The 18358-nt window shown below is 34.8% G+C and overlaps 1 protein-coding gene across 1 annotated transcript in view; it reads left to right on the top strand.

Moving 5' to 3' along the window:
- The window catches only part of EIF3E (eukaryotic translation initiation factor 3 subunit E), a 50890-nt gene extending 38489 nt beyond the window's left edge, over positions 1–12401 (top strand). The window contains exons 11-13 of the mRNA XM_030863096.2: positions 10600–10702; positions 10995–11129; positions 12209–12401. Coding sequence (XP_030718956.1) covers positions 10600–10702; positions 10995–11129; positions 12209–12247 — 277 coding nt within the window. The 3' untranslated portion in view covers positions 12248–12401. The remainder of the gene's footprint in view (positions 1–10599; positions 10703–10994; positions 11130–12208) is intronic.
- The last annotated feature ends 5957 nt before the right edge of the window (positions 12402–18358 follow it).

Genomic DNA, 18358 nt, shown 5'->3' with positions numbered 1-18358 from the left:
GTAATTAGAATGACATGGACATTATTTGTATATTGAAAAATCAGAGAATAATTTGGATTGAAGGTTCAGTGAACTCTGATAATTCTCCAAATGGGATATATTTAAGTAGACTCTTCCACCATATATTAATTATGACAAATTACTCCATTCGCTAGTTTATGCTGGCCTATCTCTGCTGCTAATTAATTTAAAGTTATTTGATATTCGATCTTTTCTAGGGTTGGGCGGGGAAGATTTGTCTCTGTCTTCCTTTCTGTCCCCCAGCAGACGCATATCAAATGCTATTCAGTATTATAAAACGCATGGTTGTTTATTAAATAACTCTTTCCATTTGTGATTTGGAACATTCTCTGTTAATAGGATTCTTCACTAAGTGGCTGTAAGCACATGTGATAGTCTTATCTTTGTAAAAATGCATATTAAGAATGTTTTTATTGGTTTATATACAACCCTATAGATTTGTAGGATAAGTTTCGAATCTGTTTACCATAAAGTATACAACATCTGTCAAAAAAGATTACTGTGGTGGGATTTAATTTAGTATAGCTGAATAGTTTATCAGATATGGTGTGTGTCTGAAATTTAAAAGCTGTTCTAGAATAAGTCTTGGACCAGTTTTCAATTGTAGATAAAAGCAAAGTATGGAAGTAATATTTTGAATGTGTATGATAAACATTTTGGAGCATACATTAATATAATTTCCCTATGGGGATTAGTTTTGGCTTTTCACAAAAGTATGTATTTGCCAACTGCTCTTGCATTTAAGTTATGAAGTCATTCTACTTTGCTTATTTTATTAAGTAACACTTTAGATCTTAATATTTTTCTTAAAGTTTTTATTACCATGTAGCAATTTGTATTCTTAATTATACTTCCTGATGTTAGAAATAAAAAGGTGTGTTTTCAGATGGAGATTAAATCATTTTAACAGCCATTATCACTGTATTTCTGTGTTAACTATAAAATAATATACTGTCTTTTTTTTATCAGAAGTTTCTTTTTTAAAAAATTTATTTATTTTTATTTTGGGCTGCGTTGGGTCTTCATTGCTGAACATGGGCTTTTTTCTGGTTGCGGTGAGCAGGGGCTACTCTTCGTTGTAGTGCGCAGGCTTCTCATTGTGGTGGCTTCTCTTGTTGGGAGCACGGGCTCTAGGCTCGTGGGCTTCAGTAGTTGTGGTGCACGGTCTTAGTTGCTCCGCGGCATGTGGGATCTTCCCGGACCAGGGCTCAAACCCGTGTCTCCTGCATTGGCAGGCGTATTCTTAACCACTGCACCACCAGGGAAGCTCTATACTCTCATTTTTGACTAATGCGATGTTGCAAAATTCAGTGAGAATTTTCATTTGTCACACACAGAATTTAGCATTTTCTCAGTTTTCTCCTGGTTTCTTTCTATTTCCTCCTAATCTTACAGTTAAACACAGTTTACACTTAACACTTATTCTTCAATTAGTTGTCATAGCATACAGTTATAAAAGACTGCTGCTCTTTGGATATGCTAAATAGCCACAGTCTTCAGTGAAAAGCAGGCCAGAGTTTCCATAGTTTAATGCTAAAGTCAATACTATTTGAAATAAATTGTGCTTATCAAATAAAATTTGGAAAGCCAGGTTATTTAAACAGGTAATTCATATGCCTGTGAAATGCTGGACCCCAAATCCTTATTTGTTAAATACTAATATTAGGGCAGGGGCTATGGGAGGGTTCAGAAAAGGGAGACTGTCTAAAAGATTAGTCATTGAAAACCTGATAGACAATCAGCCTAGAGTTGATGAAAGCCTAATTGGTTCTCTAGATTTAGATTTATATATTTTATGTGCTTAAGTGGGACCACTGGTCTTAATTACTTCCCAGAAAGAAGAAAAGTATCTGGTTTTGTGCTAAGAGTCTTGAATATGTTTTATTAATGAAATTGAATAGAGAATGAAATACTTATTTTTTCTATGCCTTGAAATAGCACTTAGGATTCTATCTTTTTCCCCCAAAGGAATGATTTATATTTTTATTTAGTCAAAGTTACTAACCTTTTCCTTTATGGTACTGGATTTTGTATTTTATTAAAAAGTTCTTTCTCATAATAGGTTTATATGCTATTTATATGTTTTTTTCTAGGACCTTAATGGCTTTATTTCTTCTACTTGAATCCATCAATGATTATTTGGGAATAGAGAATAGTTTCCCCCCACCCCCAATAGCTAGCCAACGTGAGTTATTGAAAAACTATCCTTCCCCCGACCTATTTGAAATGCCACCCATATCACATTTTAAATTCTCATTTATATATGGGACTTTTTCTGAACTTTTTAATATTTTATAAATTGTGTGTTGATTTCTGAACTTAGCACCAAATACGTGCTAAGTTAACTTAGTACCTTTTTTCAGATAAGGTAGATCTGTAGTATGTTTTAGTATTCAGTATTTATTTTCCATGTAATTGATAATTGCCACTTTTCCCTCATTTGCTTCATTGTTCTTCCTAATGTCTTTTTCATTAATTCTACTTCAGGTTCTTTGCCAGTTTATAAATCTCTTCTGAAAATTGATTATTTTATTAGTTTTATCTTCTTCAAAAAAATGTGAACTCGTTGCTCTTTCTGCCAGGTGCATATTTATCTCTCTTTGTCATTTGTTCTGGGGATTTCCTTAGCTTGTCTACTATGATAGTGCTCCAGTTTCGTGGACATTATGCCTTCCTTTTTCTTGGTTTATTATCATATTTGGTAATTATCATATTCTTCAGCGGCTTTATAAGGAAGGGTACTTTGGAGGTAAATTTTTTCACATCTAAAATTGTGTATTTGACTCTCATACTTGAGTAGTGGTATTGCTCAAGGCATGGTATTCTCATTTGAAAACTACTCCAGAATTTTGAAGATGTGATTCTCTTGCTTTCTAGCTTTTGTTGTAGAAGTCAGAAGCCATTTTTATTCCTCATCTTTTATACAGGTGTTTTGTTCTCCTGTCTAGAAATGTGGGGGGAAGAAGCTTTTTTTTTTTGGTCCCCATTGCTCTGAAATTTTACAATGATATGCCTTAGTTTAGGTCTGTTTTAATTCTTTATGTAGGACCTTTTTAATTTGGAAGCTCATGCTCTCCAGTTCTGGGAAATTTTCTTGAATTATTTCTTTCTTCTTTATGTTCACTGTTTATTCTTTCTGGAACTTCTATTGTTCAGGTATTAGACCTGCTGGACCAGGCTTCCAATTTTCTTATCATTTCTCTATTTTCCATCACTTTGTCTTTGTGTTCTACACTCTGGGATATTTTCTCAACATCTTTCAAATCTTCTGTAGATTAAAAACAACAAATCTCTAATGTTATTCTTTAATTTCCAAGAGCCCTCTGTCACTCTTTTCTCTGAATATTTTTCCTTTATAGCATTCTGTTCTTATTTTATGAATGCAATACTACAGTGGTTTTTAATTTTGCTAAGGTTATTAATGATAGTTTTTGTTGTAGGTTTCTTTTTATAAATTGAGATATAATTAACATATAACAAAACATTACATTAGTTTCAGGTGTACAATATAATGATTTGATATTGTATATATTGTGAAATGATCACCATAATAACTGTAGTCAGCATTCATCGCCACACATAGTTGCAAATTTTTTTTCTTGTGATGAGATTTACTCTAAACTATAGTCACCATGCTGTACATTATATCCCATGACTTATTTTGTAACTGTAAGTTTGTACCTTTTGACCCTTCACCCAGTCCCCACCGCCCTCCCCAATCTCTTCTCTGTATCTATGAGCATTTTTTGTTTGTTTTAGATTCCACGTATAAATGAGATCATATGGTATTTGTCTTTTTCTATCTGACTTAATTCACTTGGCATAATGCCCTCAAGTTCTTTCCATGTTGTCACAAATGGCAAGGTTTCATTCTTTTAATGGTTGAATAATATTCCTCTGTGTGTGTGTGTGTGTGTGTGTATCACATTTTCTTCATTCATCCATTGATGGTCACTTAGGTTGCTTTTGTGTCTTGGCTGTTGTAAATAATACTGCAGTGAACATGAGTTTAGGTATATCTTCTCAAGTTAGTGTTTTCATTTCCTTCTGATAAATATTCATAAGTGGAATTGCTGGATCATATGATAGTTCTATTTTTAATTGTTTGAGGAACTAACATACTGTCTTCCATAGTGGCTATACCAATTTACTTTACCACCAGCAGTGCACAAGTGTTCCCCTTTCTCCACATTCATGCTAACACTTATTTCTTATCTTTTTGGTAATAGCCATTCTAACAGGTGTGAGAGATCTCATTATAGTTTTGATTTGCATTTCTCTGATGATTAGTGATGCTGAGCACCTTTTCACGTTCCTTGGAAAAATATTCAGATCCTCTGCCCATTTTTAAATTAAATTACTTGTTGTTTTGATATTGAGTTATATGTGTTCCTTCTGTGTTTTGGGTATTAACCCCTTAAATACATGGTTTGCAATATTTTGCAATATTTCTCCCATTTGGTAGGTTGCCTTTTCTTCTCATTGATGGTTTCCTTTACTGTGCAGGGGTTTTTTAGTTTGATGTTAATTTTTGCTTTTGTTGCCTTTGTTTTGGGGTTTGTTTTTGGTATCAGGTCCAAAAAATCATCACCAAGACTTATGTCAAGGAACTTACTACCTGTGTTTTTTTTTTTTATGGTTTCAGGTCTTTTTTTTTTTTCTTTTTGGTATGCGGGCCTCTCACTGTTGTGGCCTCTCCCGTTGCAGAGCACAGGCTCCAGACACGCAGGCTCAGCGGCCATGGCTTACGGGCCCAGCCGCTCCGCAGCATGTGGGATCTTCCCAGACCGGGGCACGAACCCGTGTCCCCTGCATCGGCAGGCGAACTCTCAACCACTGTGCCACCAGGGAAGCCCTGGTTTCAGGTCTTAATGTTCAAGTCTTTAATTCATTTTGAGTTAATTTTTGTACATGGTGTGAGGTAGTGGTCCAGTTTCATTTGTTTGCATGTAGCTGTCCAGTTTTCCCAACACCGTTTGTTGAAGAGACTGTTCTTTTCCCATCGTGTATTCTTGCCTCCTTTGTCATAAATAAATTAATGCTTGGGTTTGAGCTCTCTATTGTGTTCCATGGATCTTTGTGTCTGTTTTTATGCCAGTAGCATACTGTTTTGATTACTGTATCTTTGTGATATAGTTTGAAGTCAAGGTGTGTGATGCCTCCGGCTTTGTTCTTCTTTCTCAAGATTGCTTGGGCTACTTGGGGTCTTATGTATTACTGACTTAACGTATTCAATATCATGTTGTTGTGTCATTTGAGGAGGAGAGCTCTTCAACTAAAAGATGGGAATAAGGAATTTACACAAAATATTTTAAATGTCTTTTTAATTTATCTTATTGAAGTATAGTTGACTTACAGTGTTGTGTTAATTTCTGCTGTATAGCAAAGTGATTCAGTTATATGTATATATATTCTTTTTTTATTTCTTCCCATTATGGTTTATTACAGGATATTGGATATAGTTCCCTGTGCTATACAGTAGGACCTTGTTGTTTATCCATTCTATATATAGTAGTTTGCATCTGCTAATCCCAAACTACCAGTCCATCCCTCCCCCAGCCCTCCTCTACCTCAGCAACCACAAGTCTGTTCCCTGTCCTTGAGTCTGTTTCTGTTTTGTAGATAAGTTCATTTGTGTCATATTTTACATTTCACATATAAGTGGTATCATGTGGTATTTGTCTTTCTCTGTCTGACTTCACTTAGTATGATATCTCCAGGTCCATCCATGTTGCTGCAAATGGCATTATTTCATTCTTTTTTATGGCTGAGTAGTATTCCTTTGTGTATATATACCACATCTTCTTTATCCATTCATCTGTCATTGGACATTTGGGTTGTTTCCATGTTTTGGCTATTGTGAATAGTATTGCTGCTGTGAACATAGGGGTGCATGTATCTTTTTGAATTATGGTTTTGTCTGGATATATACCCAGGAGTGGGATTGCTGGATCATATGGCAACTCTTTTTCGTTTTTTGAGGAACCTCCATACTGTTTTCTCTAGTGGCTGCACCAATTTACATTCCCACCAACAATGTAGGAGGGTTCCCTTTTCTCCACACCCTCTCCAGCATTTGTTATTTGTAGACTTTTTAGTGATGGCCATTCTGACTGATGTGAGGTGGTACCTCATTGCAGTTTTGATTTGCATTTCTCTAATAATTAGCAATGTTGAGCATCTTTTCATAGGCCTATTGGCCATCTCTGTATGTCTTCTTTGGAGAAATGTCTGTTTAGGTCTTCTGCCCATTTTTTCGGACTAGGTTGTTTTGTTGTTGTTGTTGAGTTGTATGAGCTGTTTGTATATTTTGGAAATTAATCCCTTGTTGGTCGCATCATTTGCAAATACTTTCTCCCAGTCAGTAGGTTGTCTTTCTGTTTTGTTTATGGTTTCCTTTGCTGTGCAAAAGCTTACGTTTGATTAGGTTCCATTTGGTTATTTTTTGTTTGTTTTTTGCTTTTATTTCTATTGCCTTGGGAAACTGACCTAAGAAAACAGTGGTATGATTTATGTCAGAGGATGTTTTGCCTATGTTATCTTCTGGGAGTTTTATGGTGTCATGTCTTAAATATAAGTCTTTAAGCCTAAAATATCTTCTTTAAGCTGCCTACTGACAGGGTTGAGATTTTTAGTGTAATCTAAATAATCTGGAAGTTATTTTTGAGTTTGAAACCTAGATTGAATTAGGTATTTTTCTCAGAAATTCTGCCTTTTGATACATTTTGTCTTTTAATTTATTGATAAACTAAATTATTTTAAAAACACAAAATTAACATGGTGTAGGATAGCTTAAGGCAAGTTTGTTTTTTTAAGCTTTAATAGGATATTAAATTTTTATTTTTAAACCTTTACTAATATTTTCATAAAATCAGTAGAATGTAAGAGAATTGTGGACTTTGAGGATTTCTATTATTTACTTTTACTGTGTATATTTTCCTGTTACTTGAAAGAAACTGGATTATTGCCACGTTCTCTTACTTATTCTCAGAGTGATTGGTAGCCTAGATAACCTGCGATACCATCAATAATTTACTGATACTTCTCGGACCTTATTTCAAGTTTTTCTTTGACTTGATTTAAAAGTAAAGGATCAACAAGCACATTGCAAAACAGTAAATCCCCAAAGTGGGATTATGGGTCAGAGTATGCAGACATTTGTGGGTCTTGCTGCATGTTGCCAGATTGCTCTAACCATAATGGAATATGAGACTTAGAATATGTATGTAAAGAAAAAAGAGGGATGGAAAATTCTAGGTAGAGTTATACAGCGTAGAATTTTCTTTCTTTTATCTTAAAATTTGACCTTAAATATTCCTTTACTTAAACCGTCCTCAAACTTCCAGACTGGAACTGGTTAAACCCTTTTGCACTCACATAGCTCCTTTCACTTTTTTATCCTTACACTAAAAATAGTTTATATATTTGGGGTATTAGGTGATTGTCCCCTATTTCCCAGTCTCCAGCTTTAAACTTTATGAAAGTGGGGAGCAGACTGTATGTTGTCACAAACATCTAACATAGTTCATATTTTGTTGAATGAATGATTTGGTTGGTGTGTGGTATTCATGAGGAAGAATAAGAGAAGGCTGGAAAGGTAGATTGTAGCTAAATTGTAGAGAACCATGAAAGAGAAACTTGGAAGTTTGAATTTTATTGTTTTGGTAGAAGGGCTCTATTAAAGATTTGAAAGGAATTTAGGAATAAACTGGTAGTTGGGTTTTAGGACTAAGCTGACAACTATGTAAAATAGATTAAGGAGAGACTCGAGGTAGATTAATTAGAAAATTAGGAAATAGTAATGGAGCCCTAGGGTAGTGACTAGGGTAGGAATCAGACAATAAGTATTTATTTAATTGCCTCCTGTAGACTGTGCTAATTGCTGGATATATAGCAATGAACAAAGAAGCTATGATGCATGCTCTTGGGGTACATATACAGTCTACCATGAAAGCAGATACTCAGTAAAACAACTACAGCTCTATGAATGCTCTGAAAAAAATAGGGGCCCTTGAAAGCATCAAACAGATCTGTCATGATTGGCAGAGGTGTCTTGGAAGGCTGATGAGGGTGCTGTTTTAACTGATAGCCATGTAACACATAGCTTAGTGAAGAAAAAGGTGGATTAGCCTTTTAAGCAGAAGGCACAGCATGTGCAAAGGTCCTGAAGTGGTTAAAAACATGGTATGTTTAATGAACAGAGAGGTTTAGTCTGGTTGGTGAAGAGGAGAGTCTTTCAAGATGAGAGTAGTTTGGTAGGGAACTTAGATTAGAGGCAGTGGTTAAAGAGATAATTGATAGGACTTCTCAGTTTGTTATAGGCAGCAAGAAGAGGAATCTGATCAGTAACTTAGGCTTGAGACTGAATGTTTCATTATAATTTTAATTATGTAAACAGCCTGGATAAACAGGTTCTATATTATAATTTTTAAAAATCTGTATAAAACCAACTATACACAATTAGTAGCTACTAGGAATAACGTCTATTTTGAAAAGCAGTATATAGAGATCTTGAAGATTGGAGTTTTAATATATTCAGTATAAATTATTTTCATTTGTGCTTTTCAGAGTAAAATGGTCTTGACCTCACTTTAAAGAGTTGTATTTTGGGGGAATGCAGGAGACATACAAAAGAGAAATTGTTACAAGAGTCGATAAAGTAATATCTTTTGGAAAATATGTTCTTTACCTTTAGAGTAGCAGCTTCAGATAAAAGTATTAGGCAGTTGGTTACTTTAGCAGCACAGAAGAGAATGAAATTTATTTATTTATTTATTTTTGGCTGCGTTGAGTCTTCCTTGCTGTGTGCGTGCTTTCTCTGGTTGCGGAGAGCAGGGGCTACTCTTCGTTGTGGTGCATGGGCTTCTCATTGCGTTGGCTTCTCGTTGCGGAGCACGGGCTCTAGGCACGCGGGCGTCCGTAGTTGTGGCTCGCAGGCTCAGTAGTTGTGGCACACAGGCTTCATTGCTCCACGGCATGTGGGAACTTACCGGACCAGGGCTTGAACCCTTGTCCCCTGCATTGGCAGGCGGATTCTTAACCACTGCGCCACCAGGGAAGCCCAGGAGAATGAAATTTACACATCTCTAAGTCAAGTACCTGCAGGAAACACAAGGAGTTTATTGGGAAGCCACAGGAAACACCAGCTGCAGGAATTTTTCCTAGTCAAAAAAAAGCCTGGTTCTTTCAGTAAAATGACACACTTCCCTACTTCTAGTAGCTTAAATAAAATAAGGTTTGGTTAGAGAGCAGTAACAAAGAGACTAAGATGAAACCTGATCATGAAATTGAAGTAGTAGTCATGGACTAATTGTTCTTTGTGTTTGCTGAGAATGTGTACTTACAGCAAAATTAACCATAAAAAGACAGACAACAGAATTTGACATGTAAATCCAGGGAGTTTATGGTTGAGTTGGCTCATACTCATCATGATGTTTTTAACATCAAGCATATTTTAGGGATAAATTTTAAATGATTGTCTTCATAGCTTTAGTTTGTAATTTAGTGTGTAATGATTTTATTGATAGTCTAACTTAATTTTTACATTTTGAATGAAATTCTTCTCTTTGACAATAAACATATAAAATAGGGCTAGCACAGATTATATTATTCCCATAAAGGTATTTTTATTAACTTGATTGGTTACTTTTAGGTTGGGAGCTCCGGAATTACATAATTATATGATTGGCAATGTCTTGGATATTTATGTTATAAAATTGGGAATGCAATCAAATCAGGAATTTTAGTTTATAATATTCTAAGGAATTATTTTGTTACTGATATTCTAGGTTTTTTTTTTTCCATTAAACCAGTGATAACATTAGAAGGCCTAGCAAGTGTGCAATATCTTCAGTGAAGACAAGTAAAAGGGGACAGTTAATGTTTGTGTCTAACACCTGTGTATATGCATATATGTATACCATCCTTCCAAATACTATACATGCATATGTAGATACTCTTTCATCAGGTGACTGACTGGCTTACCTACTAGCAAGGCTTGTGTTTGTGTTAGTCCTGACAAATTAAGCTCTGCAGTGGCCTCTTTTTCAACCTGACCATAAATTAGAAAATGCAGATTGGTTGATGACATCAAAGGCTTTAGATCAGGGTCTTGGTGTCTGTCATCTTTTTCCCTCCCCCTCTCCTTTCGGGTTTTCTGTGTATGTGTGTCTGTCTCTTTTCCCTTAAATTCAGTGGTCATTTAGGTTATATAGTGTTCTAGTTCTAGGGAGTGTCCTTAGAATTTATAACAAACATATGTAGCGGCCCTGAGTTTTAGTTACGTGTTACATTTTATTATTCTTACTACTGATGTTCCTTGTAATAGGATTTCTGTAATACAGATTATGGGGCCCTACCTTCAAGGATCTTACAGTCTGGTTGGTGAAATGAGATAGATTGTGAATGGTACAAGATAATAGCACAAACATCAATAGTGCACTTTTAAGACTCATAATATTTAAGAGAAGGTGACCCATAAGTACCTAAAAGTTTCTATTCAGAGCATAGGTCAAAGACTATGTATGTGAAACTAAGTTTTTAGACCCAGTTAATGTCATTTTTTTCTTTTTTCATTAGCATGTTGGCAGATAAACTGAACATGACTCCAGAAGAAGCTGAAAGGTGGATTGTAAATTTGATTAGAAATGCAAGACTGGATGCCAAGATTGATTCTAAATTAGTGAGTATTATGTTATCTGTGCAAAATACTAGATATCAGTTGCTGATTATTTGATACTTTGGGGAGAAGTTTTTATTAGGACATTTATTCTATTAAGAATTTTTGTTTTAATGTATAATAATTTTCTGAAGGCAACAGCAACCTCCTATTTTGTGTTGTTGGATGAATATTGTCATCTCTGTGCATAAAAATATTTGCAACAGACATGTAGGTTGTGATGTCATCCTCATGACTTACCTGAGAAACTTGGTTGTTAACATTACAGGATCAGTTTCCCTCTGTCTCATTGTAGGGTCATGTGGTTATGGGTAACAATGCAGTCTCACCCTATCAGCAAGTGATTGAAAAGACCAAAAGCCTTTCATTTAGAAGCCAGATGTTGGCCATGAATATTGAGAAGAAACTTAATCAGAACAGTAGATCAGAGGTAAGAACCACACATCTTCTCTTCTGTCTGGGATTTAGCAATAATGTAATATAATTGTTATATGGACTTCATTTGAGAACAAATTAATTTTGGTTGTATCTGATTCTGTATTTTGGGGGCTATAAACATTTTATTTAAGAAATTACTAAATGGAAAAGGTTTCTCTTAGATGTATTATGCATTAGTTAAGGCAGCAAAAAAAATTAAGTGTTCCTAGTTTTAACCATAATTGGGTTATTTTTCTTTTACCCTTCCTGTGTGCCTTCATTATCTCATTTCCTCAGTGTTTTTAACACATCATTTTGATACTGGCAGATGATAACTTACATGTGTTCTCTCTCAAGTGTTTGAAATTCATTTTCCTTTTATTCCGTAAATCTAAAGAACTACTTCTGTAAAAATGTTGATCTTATATATATTGATTTTATAAAATTTTATTTTATCTGAAAGTCATATTTAATTTTCAGAAAAATATATCCCCCTTTTTGGTAGAAATCCTGCATATTAGATACTAAATGAATTTGTATGGCCTTGTAATTTTGGGATTCCAAACTACCTCTAATGCTCTTTAGTCATTATGATTATGTATAACTGGAGGGTAGGACATTTTTAGGAAACTGTTGAGGCACATTCAAAGATCTCATTTGATTGAAGTTTTAGTATCAGATTTTGTCCTTAGCATAGTCCTTCAGTTGTAAAAGAGAAGGAAGAATTAGGAAATTATTGTCCTTGCCTTTTCCATCCAAGTCCAGAATAACTGAGCCTGAAAAATAACTTTTATGTAATGGTTGTTTCCGTATGCTTAAGGATCAATTTGTATTGATTTTAGTTATAATATTGGTGATATTGTCCTTGTCATACTTTATAATTGGTGAGAAACTGTATCAGATGGTATTTTGGTGTGTTTTGTTGTTGTTCTGAGACACCTCGCATTTAGTAATTGAAGAGGTTGTTAAAATCTTAGAGAATGGTTTGGGAGGAGTATTGCTAAAAAACTTTGCTAGTATCACTTTTTTTTGAAACTGGCTTTTCAGAAAGTATTTCTTTTCACCCTGTTGATTTCTCTTTGTGTATTTTAGGCTCCTAACTGGGCAACTCAGGACTCTGGCTTCTACTGAAGAACTGTACAGAAAAAATGAAAAAACTATAAAAGAAAGGTGAAATAATAAAACCATTATACAAAGGTGAAACATTTTATAAACAATTAACATATTTAGCATAAGTTTTGGAGAATTTGAATAAAATTGGCTATGTTTCATTTATGTCATTATATTTCCTTGTGTATGTAAGTGTGTGATTTTTTTTAAACTTTTTATTTTGGAATAATTATAGATTCACAGGAAGTTGCAGAAATAGTACAGAGAGGTCCTATGCAGCCTTAATCTAGTTTCTCCCAATTTTTTCCTCATGTGTTACTATAATACAGTATCAAAACCAGGGTATTGACATTGGTACAATGGTGTGAATAGCTCTGTACCATTTTATCACTTTTTTGGTAACCATCGCTGCAGTCAAGATACAGAGCTATCATCATCATGAAGATCTCCCTCATGCTACCCCTTTGGAGTCACACCTACTCCAACCAGCCCTAACCTCTGGCAACCACTCGTCTGTTCTCTGTCTCTATAATTTTGTCATGAGAATGTTACAGCAATGGAATTATACAATATGTGACTTTTTTGAGATTAGCTTTTTCTACTCATAATGCCCTTGAGATCTCTTTATCCAAGTTACCATATATATCAGTAGTTTGTGTTTTTTTTATTGCTAAGTTGTATTCCATGGCATTGATGGACCAGATTGTTTAACCATGTACCTATTTTAGGATATTTTGGTGGTTTCCAGTTTGGGGCTATTAACAAATAAGGCTGCTATTTCTTAATTCCTTAAAGTGACTCTTTAGTCACTCACTAGGCAGCTACAGAGACTTAAATAGGAATATAAGTTGAATTTTATAAATACCTCCTTGAATATTTTGTGCATGTGCGCACAGGCACACACACAAACACAGAGTTAAATAGACACCTAAGATATTCAAGAAGTATATAAAGCCCTGGTTGGGTCTCCTTTACCTAGAAGTGGTTTGATGTTTCATTTTGATTGTTGAACTAAAACCCAGTCACAACAGAAGTTTCTGTTTCTGCTCTCAACAAATGGTACAAAGATAAAAGATACATGCATACTGTTCTTTTATTTGACACCTGGTCAGGCCACCCTCAACATACAGTTAAATTTGGAGAATACAGGCCAGATTTGGCCCTTGTGCTGTGGTTTGTGGTATTGGTTCTTCTAAACTGTAATCCAAAGGTGTTGAAGCTAGGAGGATTCCTGGTCAAGGTAAGCCAAATGCTAATTTTTGATTCATCTATAACCAGTGTTGTGAAAATGCCAAGTTTAGAGGATCACATGTAATACAAAATGATCAAGGTTCATAGAGAAAGTACCATAAAGTGGCATATCAGTAACTAGATAGAAGCAGACCCTCATTACCTCATATGTAGGAGCTAATTCCATGGCTCAAAAGTACAGAGCTATAAGAAATGGAGCAGTAGTTATATAAAGTTGCATGTATTACTCAGGCTATGTAGAAATGGGAAGAATGTTTAAGATGCTTATGTTTCCATCCTCACCAGTGACCCAAGGGCAAAACATTCTTAAAGGCATCATTAATATTCACTTTTTATCTTAAGATAGCTCAACCAAGCCATGTTAATAGCAAAGATTTCTAGGTGATTATATCACTAGCAATTAAAAGCAAGTCTGACAGTTATTTAATACGTCTTAGTGGACCTGTAAAAACTGCAGGGAGGAAAGATAGTATGTGACTATTAAGCATTTACTATGTGTCAGGCATTTTTACACCTATATATCTAAATAACCCTAAGGAAAAGAAAAGGAATCTAACATTTGAGTGCCTCACTTATGCCTGGAAACACTGAAATTTTTGTGCAAATATTTATATATTGTTGATGAGGAAATATACACAGATGGTTACTCAGGGTCATACCTAGTAAATGTTAAAGGAAGGAATTGAAAACAGGCTTTTTCAGTTATGTCACACTGTCTCTCCTTACATCATTATTGCTTTATAAATCCTTCCAGACTAAGTTTACATAGGGTTATGGGATGTATGTTTAGTAGGTTGTAAATGAGAATCTTGATCCACAAAACCATTTAAGTCTCTTGGCACTATTATCTTCAAATGAGAGCAATAGGGTGTTTAGTTTTGTTTTTTAAGCCAGTATAATCATCTCATGCTATTGGCCTCACAAAAGAACCTATTGGAACATACAAAACTTTAATGAATATCTCTGATTTTTTTTTTCTATTTATGTACCACTCCTTCAAGATTATACATTATATGAATAGTTAATGTTCACATTTTCTACCACTTTTTGCTTTTCAAATATTGCTGCCCTTTGAAGAAAGATGATGCCACTATGGATTACCAGTATCAATCAGAAAAATAATAAAACTGTATATAACTAATGGCCATTTTTACACATTACCAAACTTTGTTCATTGTTGAAGTGCACATTTGAGGTTTGCATAAAAACAAATTACTTGGTTCTGGATTTAACCTTAAGTTTTGATAACAGGCAAACTGTCCCAGTAAGATGTTGAGCACAAATTACATACTGATTAATTTTTTTGTGCTCTTTATTTTTTCCATTCAATAATAGACCCTTCTATGTGTCAGCAGTTTTTACAGGCACTGGGAACACGTCAGAGAAAAAGAGTTCATGAAGCTTAAATAGTTGCTTGTGTATCTTTTTTTAAAGTAACTATATATTCACAAGCAGTGTGTTTATGCTTTTTAACATATGAAATATACAAAAGAATATATATAAATAATATCTCCAGTTTAAAGAAAAATAAAATACCCATTTACCAGTATCTCCTACCTACTACTCAGCTTAAGAAATTGAATGGTTCTAGTAACTTTGAAGAGCTTGTGAGCCCCTCACTAATTGTATTTTCCTCTTTGCCCCTGAGAAGTAACCATTACCATGACCTTTGTGTTAATTTCTTTATATGTACATCCCTAGCAAAAATGCCTGGTTTTGCATGTTTTTGACATGTATTTAATTGAAATCATGCTTTGTATTCTGTGGCTTGCTTTGTAAACACCGAAACTTATCCATATTGATTTATTCATGTTGCTGTATTCAGCTGTAGTCTATTCTTTTTCACTGCTTTGTAATATTCCATTGTCTGAATATACCATAATTAATTCATTCAAGGATTGATGAACACAGGGTGTTTCCAGCTTCTTATCTGGAGTTTTTGGAACCAGCCTGACAGTCATGTGCCTGTTAACTGGAATGTTAAATCCATTCATTTTATTATGATTACTAACATATATGGGTTTATTTCTACCATCTTATTATAAGCTTTCTATATGTTCCACTTTGTCTTTTTTCCACTCTATTTCTTGCCTTCTTATGGTTCCATTTTTCTTTGATCTTCTACTAGTTGGGTAGCTAAACATTCTATTTTTATAGTGGTCACCCTAGAAATTTTAACTTGTATTTTTTAACTTAGTGTCTTAAAATTAATATCTTTGCCCCCTGCCAACAATATGAAAAAAGCTTCGACTGCAGTCATCTTTCTCTCAGCTTGTTATTTGTGTCCATAGTCTGTCCTTTTCATTGTAACCTCATAAATAAGACATTATTTTGTACAATAGTACCCTTTTTCTTGTTCATTCTTTTTGTAATTACATTTTTTTCCCCTCAGGTTGCTTTTAGCATTTCCTTTTCATTGGTGTTCTACAGTTTTACAATGAGATGTCTAAGTGAATTTTCTTCTATTTATACTGAAAAGTTTTCACTGGGCCTCCTGATGCTGAAAATGGCTTTTGTGTTGCATTAGTTCTGGAAAATTATCTCTTTGGGTATTTCCTTTTCTTGGGTCCTCAAGTTTTTGAGTTCTCACTCCAGAAGAACCTCCCTCCCTTTCATATTTTTTTACCTCTGTCATCTGTGCTGCATTGCTTTTTGGGTAATTTCTTCAGATCTGTTTTCTAATTCATTAACAACCTCTTCAACTGTGTCTAATTTGCTGTTAAACATCCATTCAGTTTCTTATTTCAGTTATTTTCTGCATCTTTGGTAGTCTCTTATCGTACTTTCAATGCCCACTTGTATTCTTTACATTTATTTTATATTTTATGTTTTGAATCTATTTCTCTACCACTACTCTTGCCCAAGCTAGCATCTGTCACTTAATGAACACAATAACTTCTGAGTTACTCTCCCTGTAACTATTCTTGACACCCCCCCAATCCCACCCGTTTTCCATATTATAGAGTTCGAGTAATTTTTTCAAATTTAAATCTGAGTGTTTTTCTTCACTGAAATTCTTCAGCGGCTCCCCATTGTTAGCCTGAAGACTGAATCCTTAACCTGGCTCTCATTATCTGGCATCTGCTTGCTGCATCAGCCTCATTCATTATATGCCAGCCTCAAGCCCTACTGACCTCAGTCCTTAAAGCAGTAGCTTCAAGCTATTTTGACTGCTGCAGAGTAAGGAAAACATTTTACATCATGACCCAATACTATAAAAATAAACATATTTGATGCAAAAGTTTTATAAAACAATACCCACCTTTTTGATATGTGGTGATCTCTTTTTATTCTGTTCTGTTCTATTGCTTTCATAATCTACTGTTTGATATTAATTCACATTTGAAAAATACTTCTCTAAAGAACAACAGTCCTTCCCTATGCTTTAATGTTTGTAATGCTGTTCCCTCTGCTTGGGAATAAATTTTCTCTGCTTCCACTTCCCACTTCCCAGAAGCACACGTGTACTTTTTTTGTTGTTTTGTAATATTCATTCATTTATTGATTTGGCTGCATCAGGTCTTAGTTGCAGCGCGCAGGCTCTTCGTTACGGTGCGCGGGCTTCTCTCTAGTTGTGGCACGCAGGCTCAGTTGCCCCCCGGCATGTGGGATCTTAGTTCCCTGACCAGGGATTGAACCCGAGTCCCCTGCATTGGAAGGCGGATTCTTAACCATTGGACCACCAGGGAAGTCCCCACACACGTGTACTTTTAGTTTATGTTTTATTTTTCCTCCAGGACTCAACTCACATCAAAGAAAACTTGACATTTCCTTTCTCAAGGAAGATTTTCCTTACCCGCAGACTAGGCTAGATTCTTCTGTCACAATCTCGGTCTCATTTGTATTACTTACCCCACTATAATTATATTTAATATTTTATAATTAATTGGTTCATTTCTGTCTTAGGCTGTCATTTTCATTTGTTTATGGATAATACGTGTCTTTTTCATTGCTGAATCCCTAATGCCTGGCTTATAGTAGGCCCTTGATAAATTATTGAATGAATGAATGAGTCTTGTTCAGAATTGTACAGTGGAAAAAATGTGGACTTAGAGGGGGAAAGGTTGATAAATGTACCTGTTCAAAAACTTTTAAAGACTTCCACAGCCCTTCTTTCCATGAATTTAGAGTTGATGTCTGAGACACACAAACGTAATACAATTTGGTAAGTACTATTGTATGTGGAAACACTTAGACTGATGAATTGTTGTTATAGGATACGTTTTTATTTTATGGTTAAGGTTAGTTGAAAAGTTGTTAAAATCAACATGGTAACTGCAATTTAAGAAAAGTTTCCAAAATTGTCTTTCTCTGGGTCTTGGCTCTTTCTTGGTAATGATAGAAGGAAAATAGAGGCAGATATTCTAATGATCTCAGATGTTTTCCTTCCTCTCTACTTCCCAGTAGTCAGGAAAACAGCTGAACAACATATAAAACTATTGACTTCTAAAATCACAATATTCTGAACTCAGAATTCTGTTTGTCAGCCTACTGTTGATCCCCACATCTAACCACTGTTTTGTTTTCCATCTGGTAGATGTGTGAACAAAGGAAGAGGTACAGGTATCCTCAAAAATCCTGAAGCATCTTGAAGAGGTCACTTGGGAAGAAACCTTTTTGTTCTAGTATCACTGCTAACACTGGAGCAGTTGAAGCCCTAAATCAGATTTACCTCAGCAGTAGACGTCAGTAGTAAAATACTGAGTAGTAACAACCATCAGTAAGAGAAGTAACCAAGGTCAGGTCCAAACTATCTGCTAGAGTGAAATGTTTAAAACTTTCAATGAGTCTTTAATTAGACTCTTAGAAAATGGCCTGCTGTTAAACTGTTTTAAGTGTTTTCCATGCATAATTTACTCCCATGCATTTTAATTCTCTCAG

The sequence above is a fragment of the Globicephala melas genome, chromosome 17 (assembly GCF_963455315.2).
Source record: "Globicephala melas chromosome 17, mGloMel1.2, whole genome shotgun sequence".
In the NCBI taxonomy this organism is placed as follows: Eukaryota; Metazoa; Chordata; class Mammalia; order Artiodactyla; family Delphinidae; genus Globicephala; species Globicephala melas.
The sequence above is the reverse complement of the archived record's forward strand: the minus strand, read 5'-3'. Positions and strand labels throughout refer to the sequence as shown.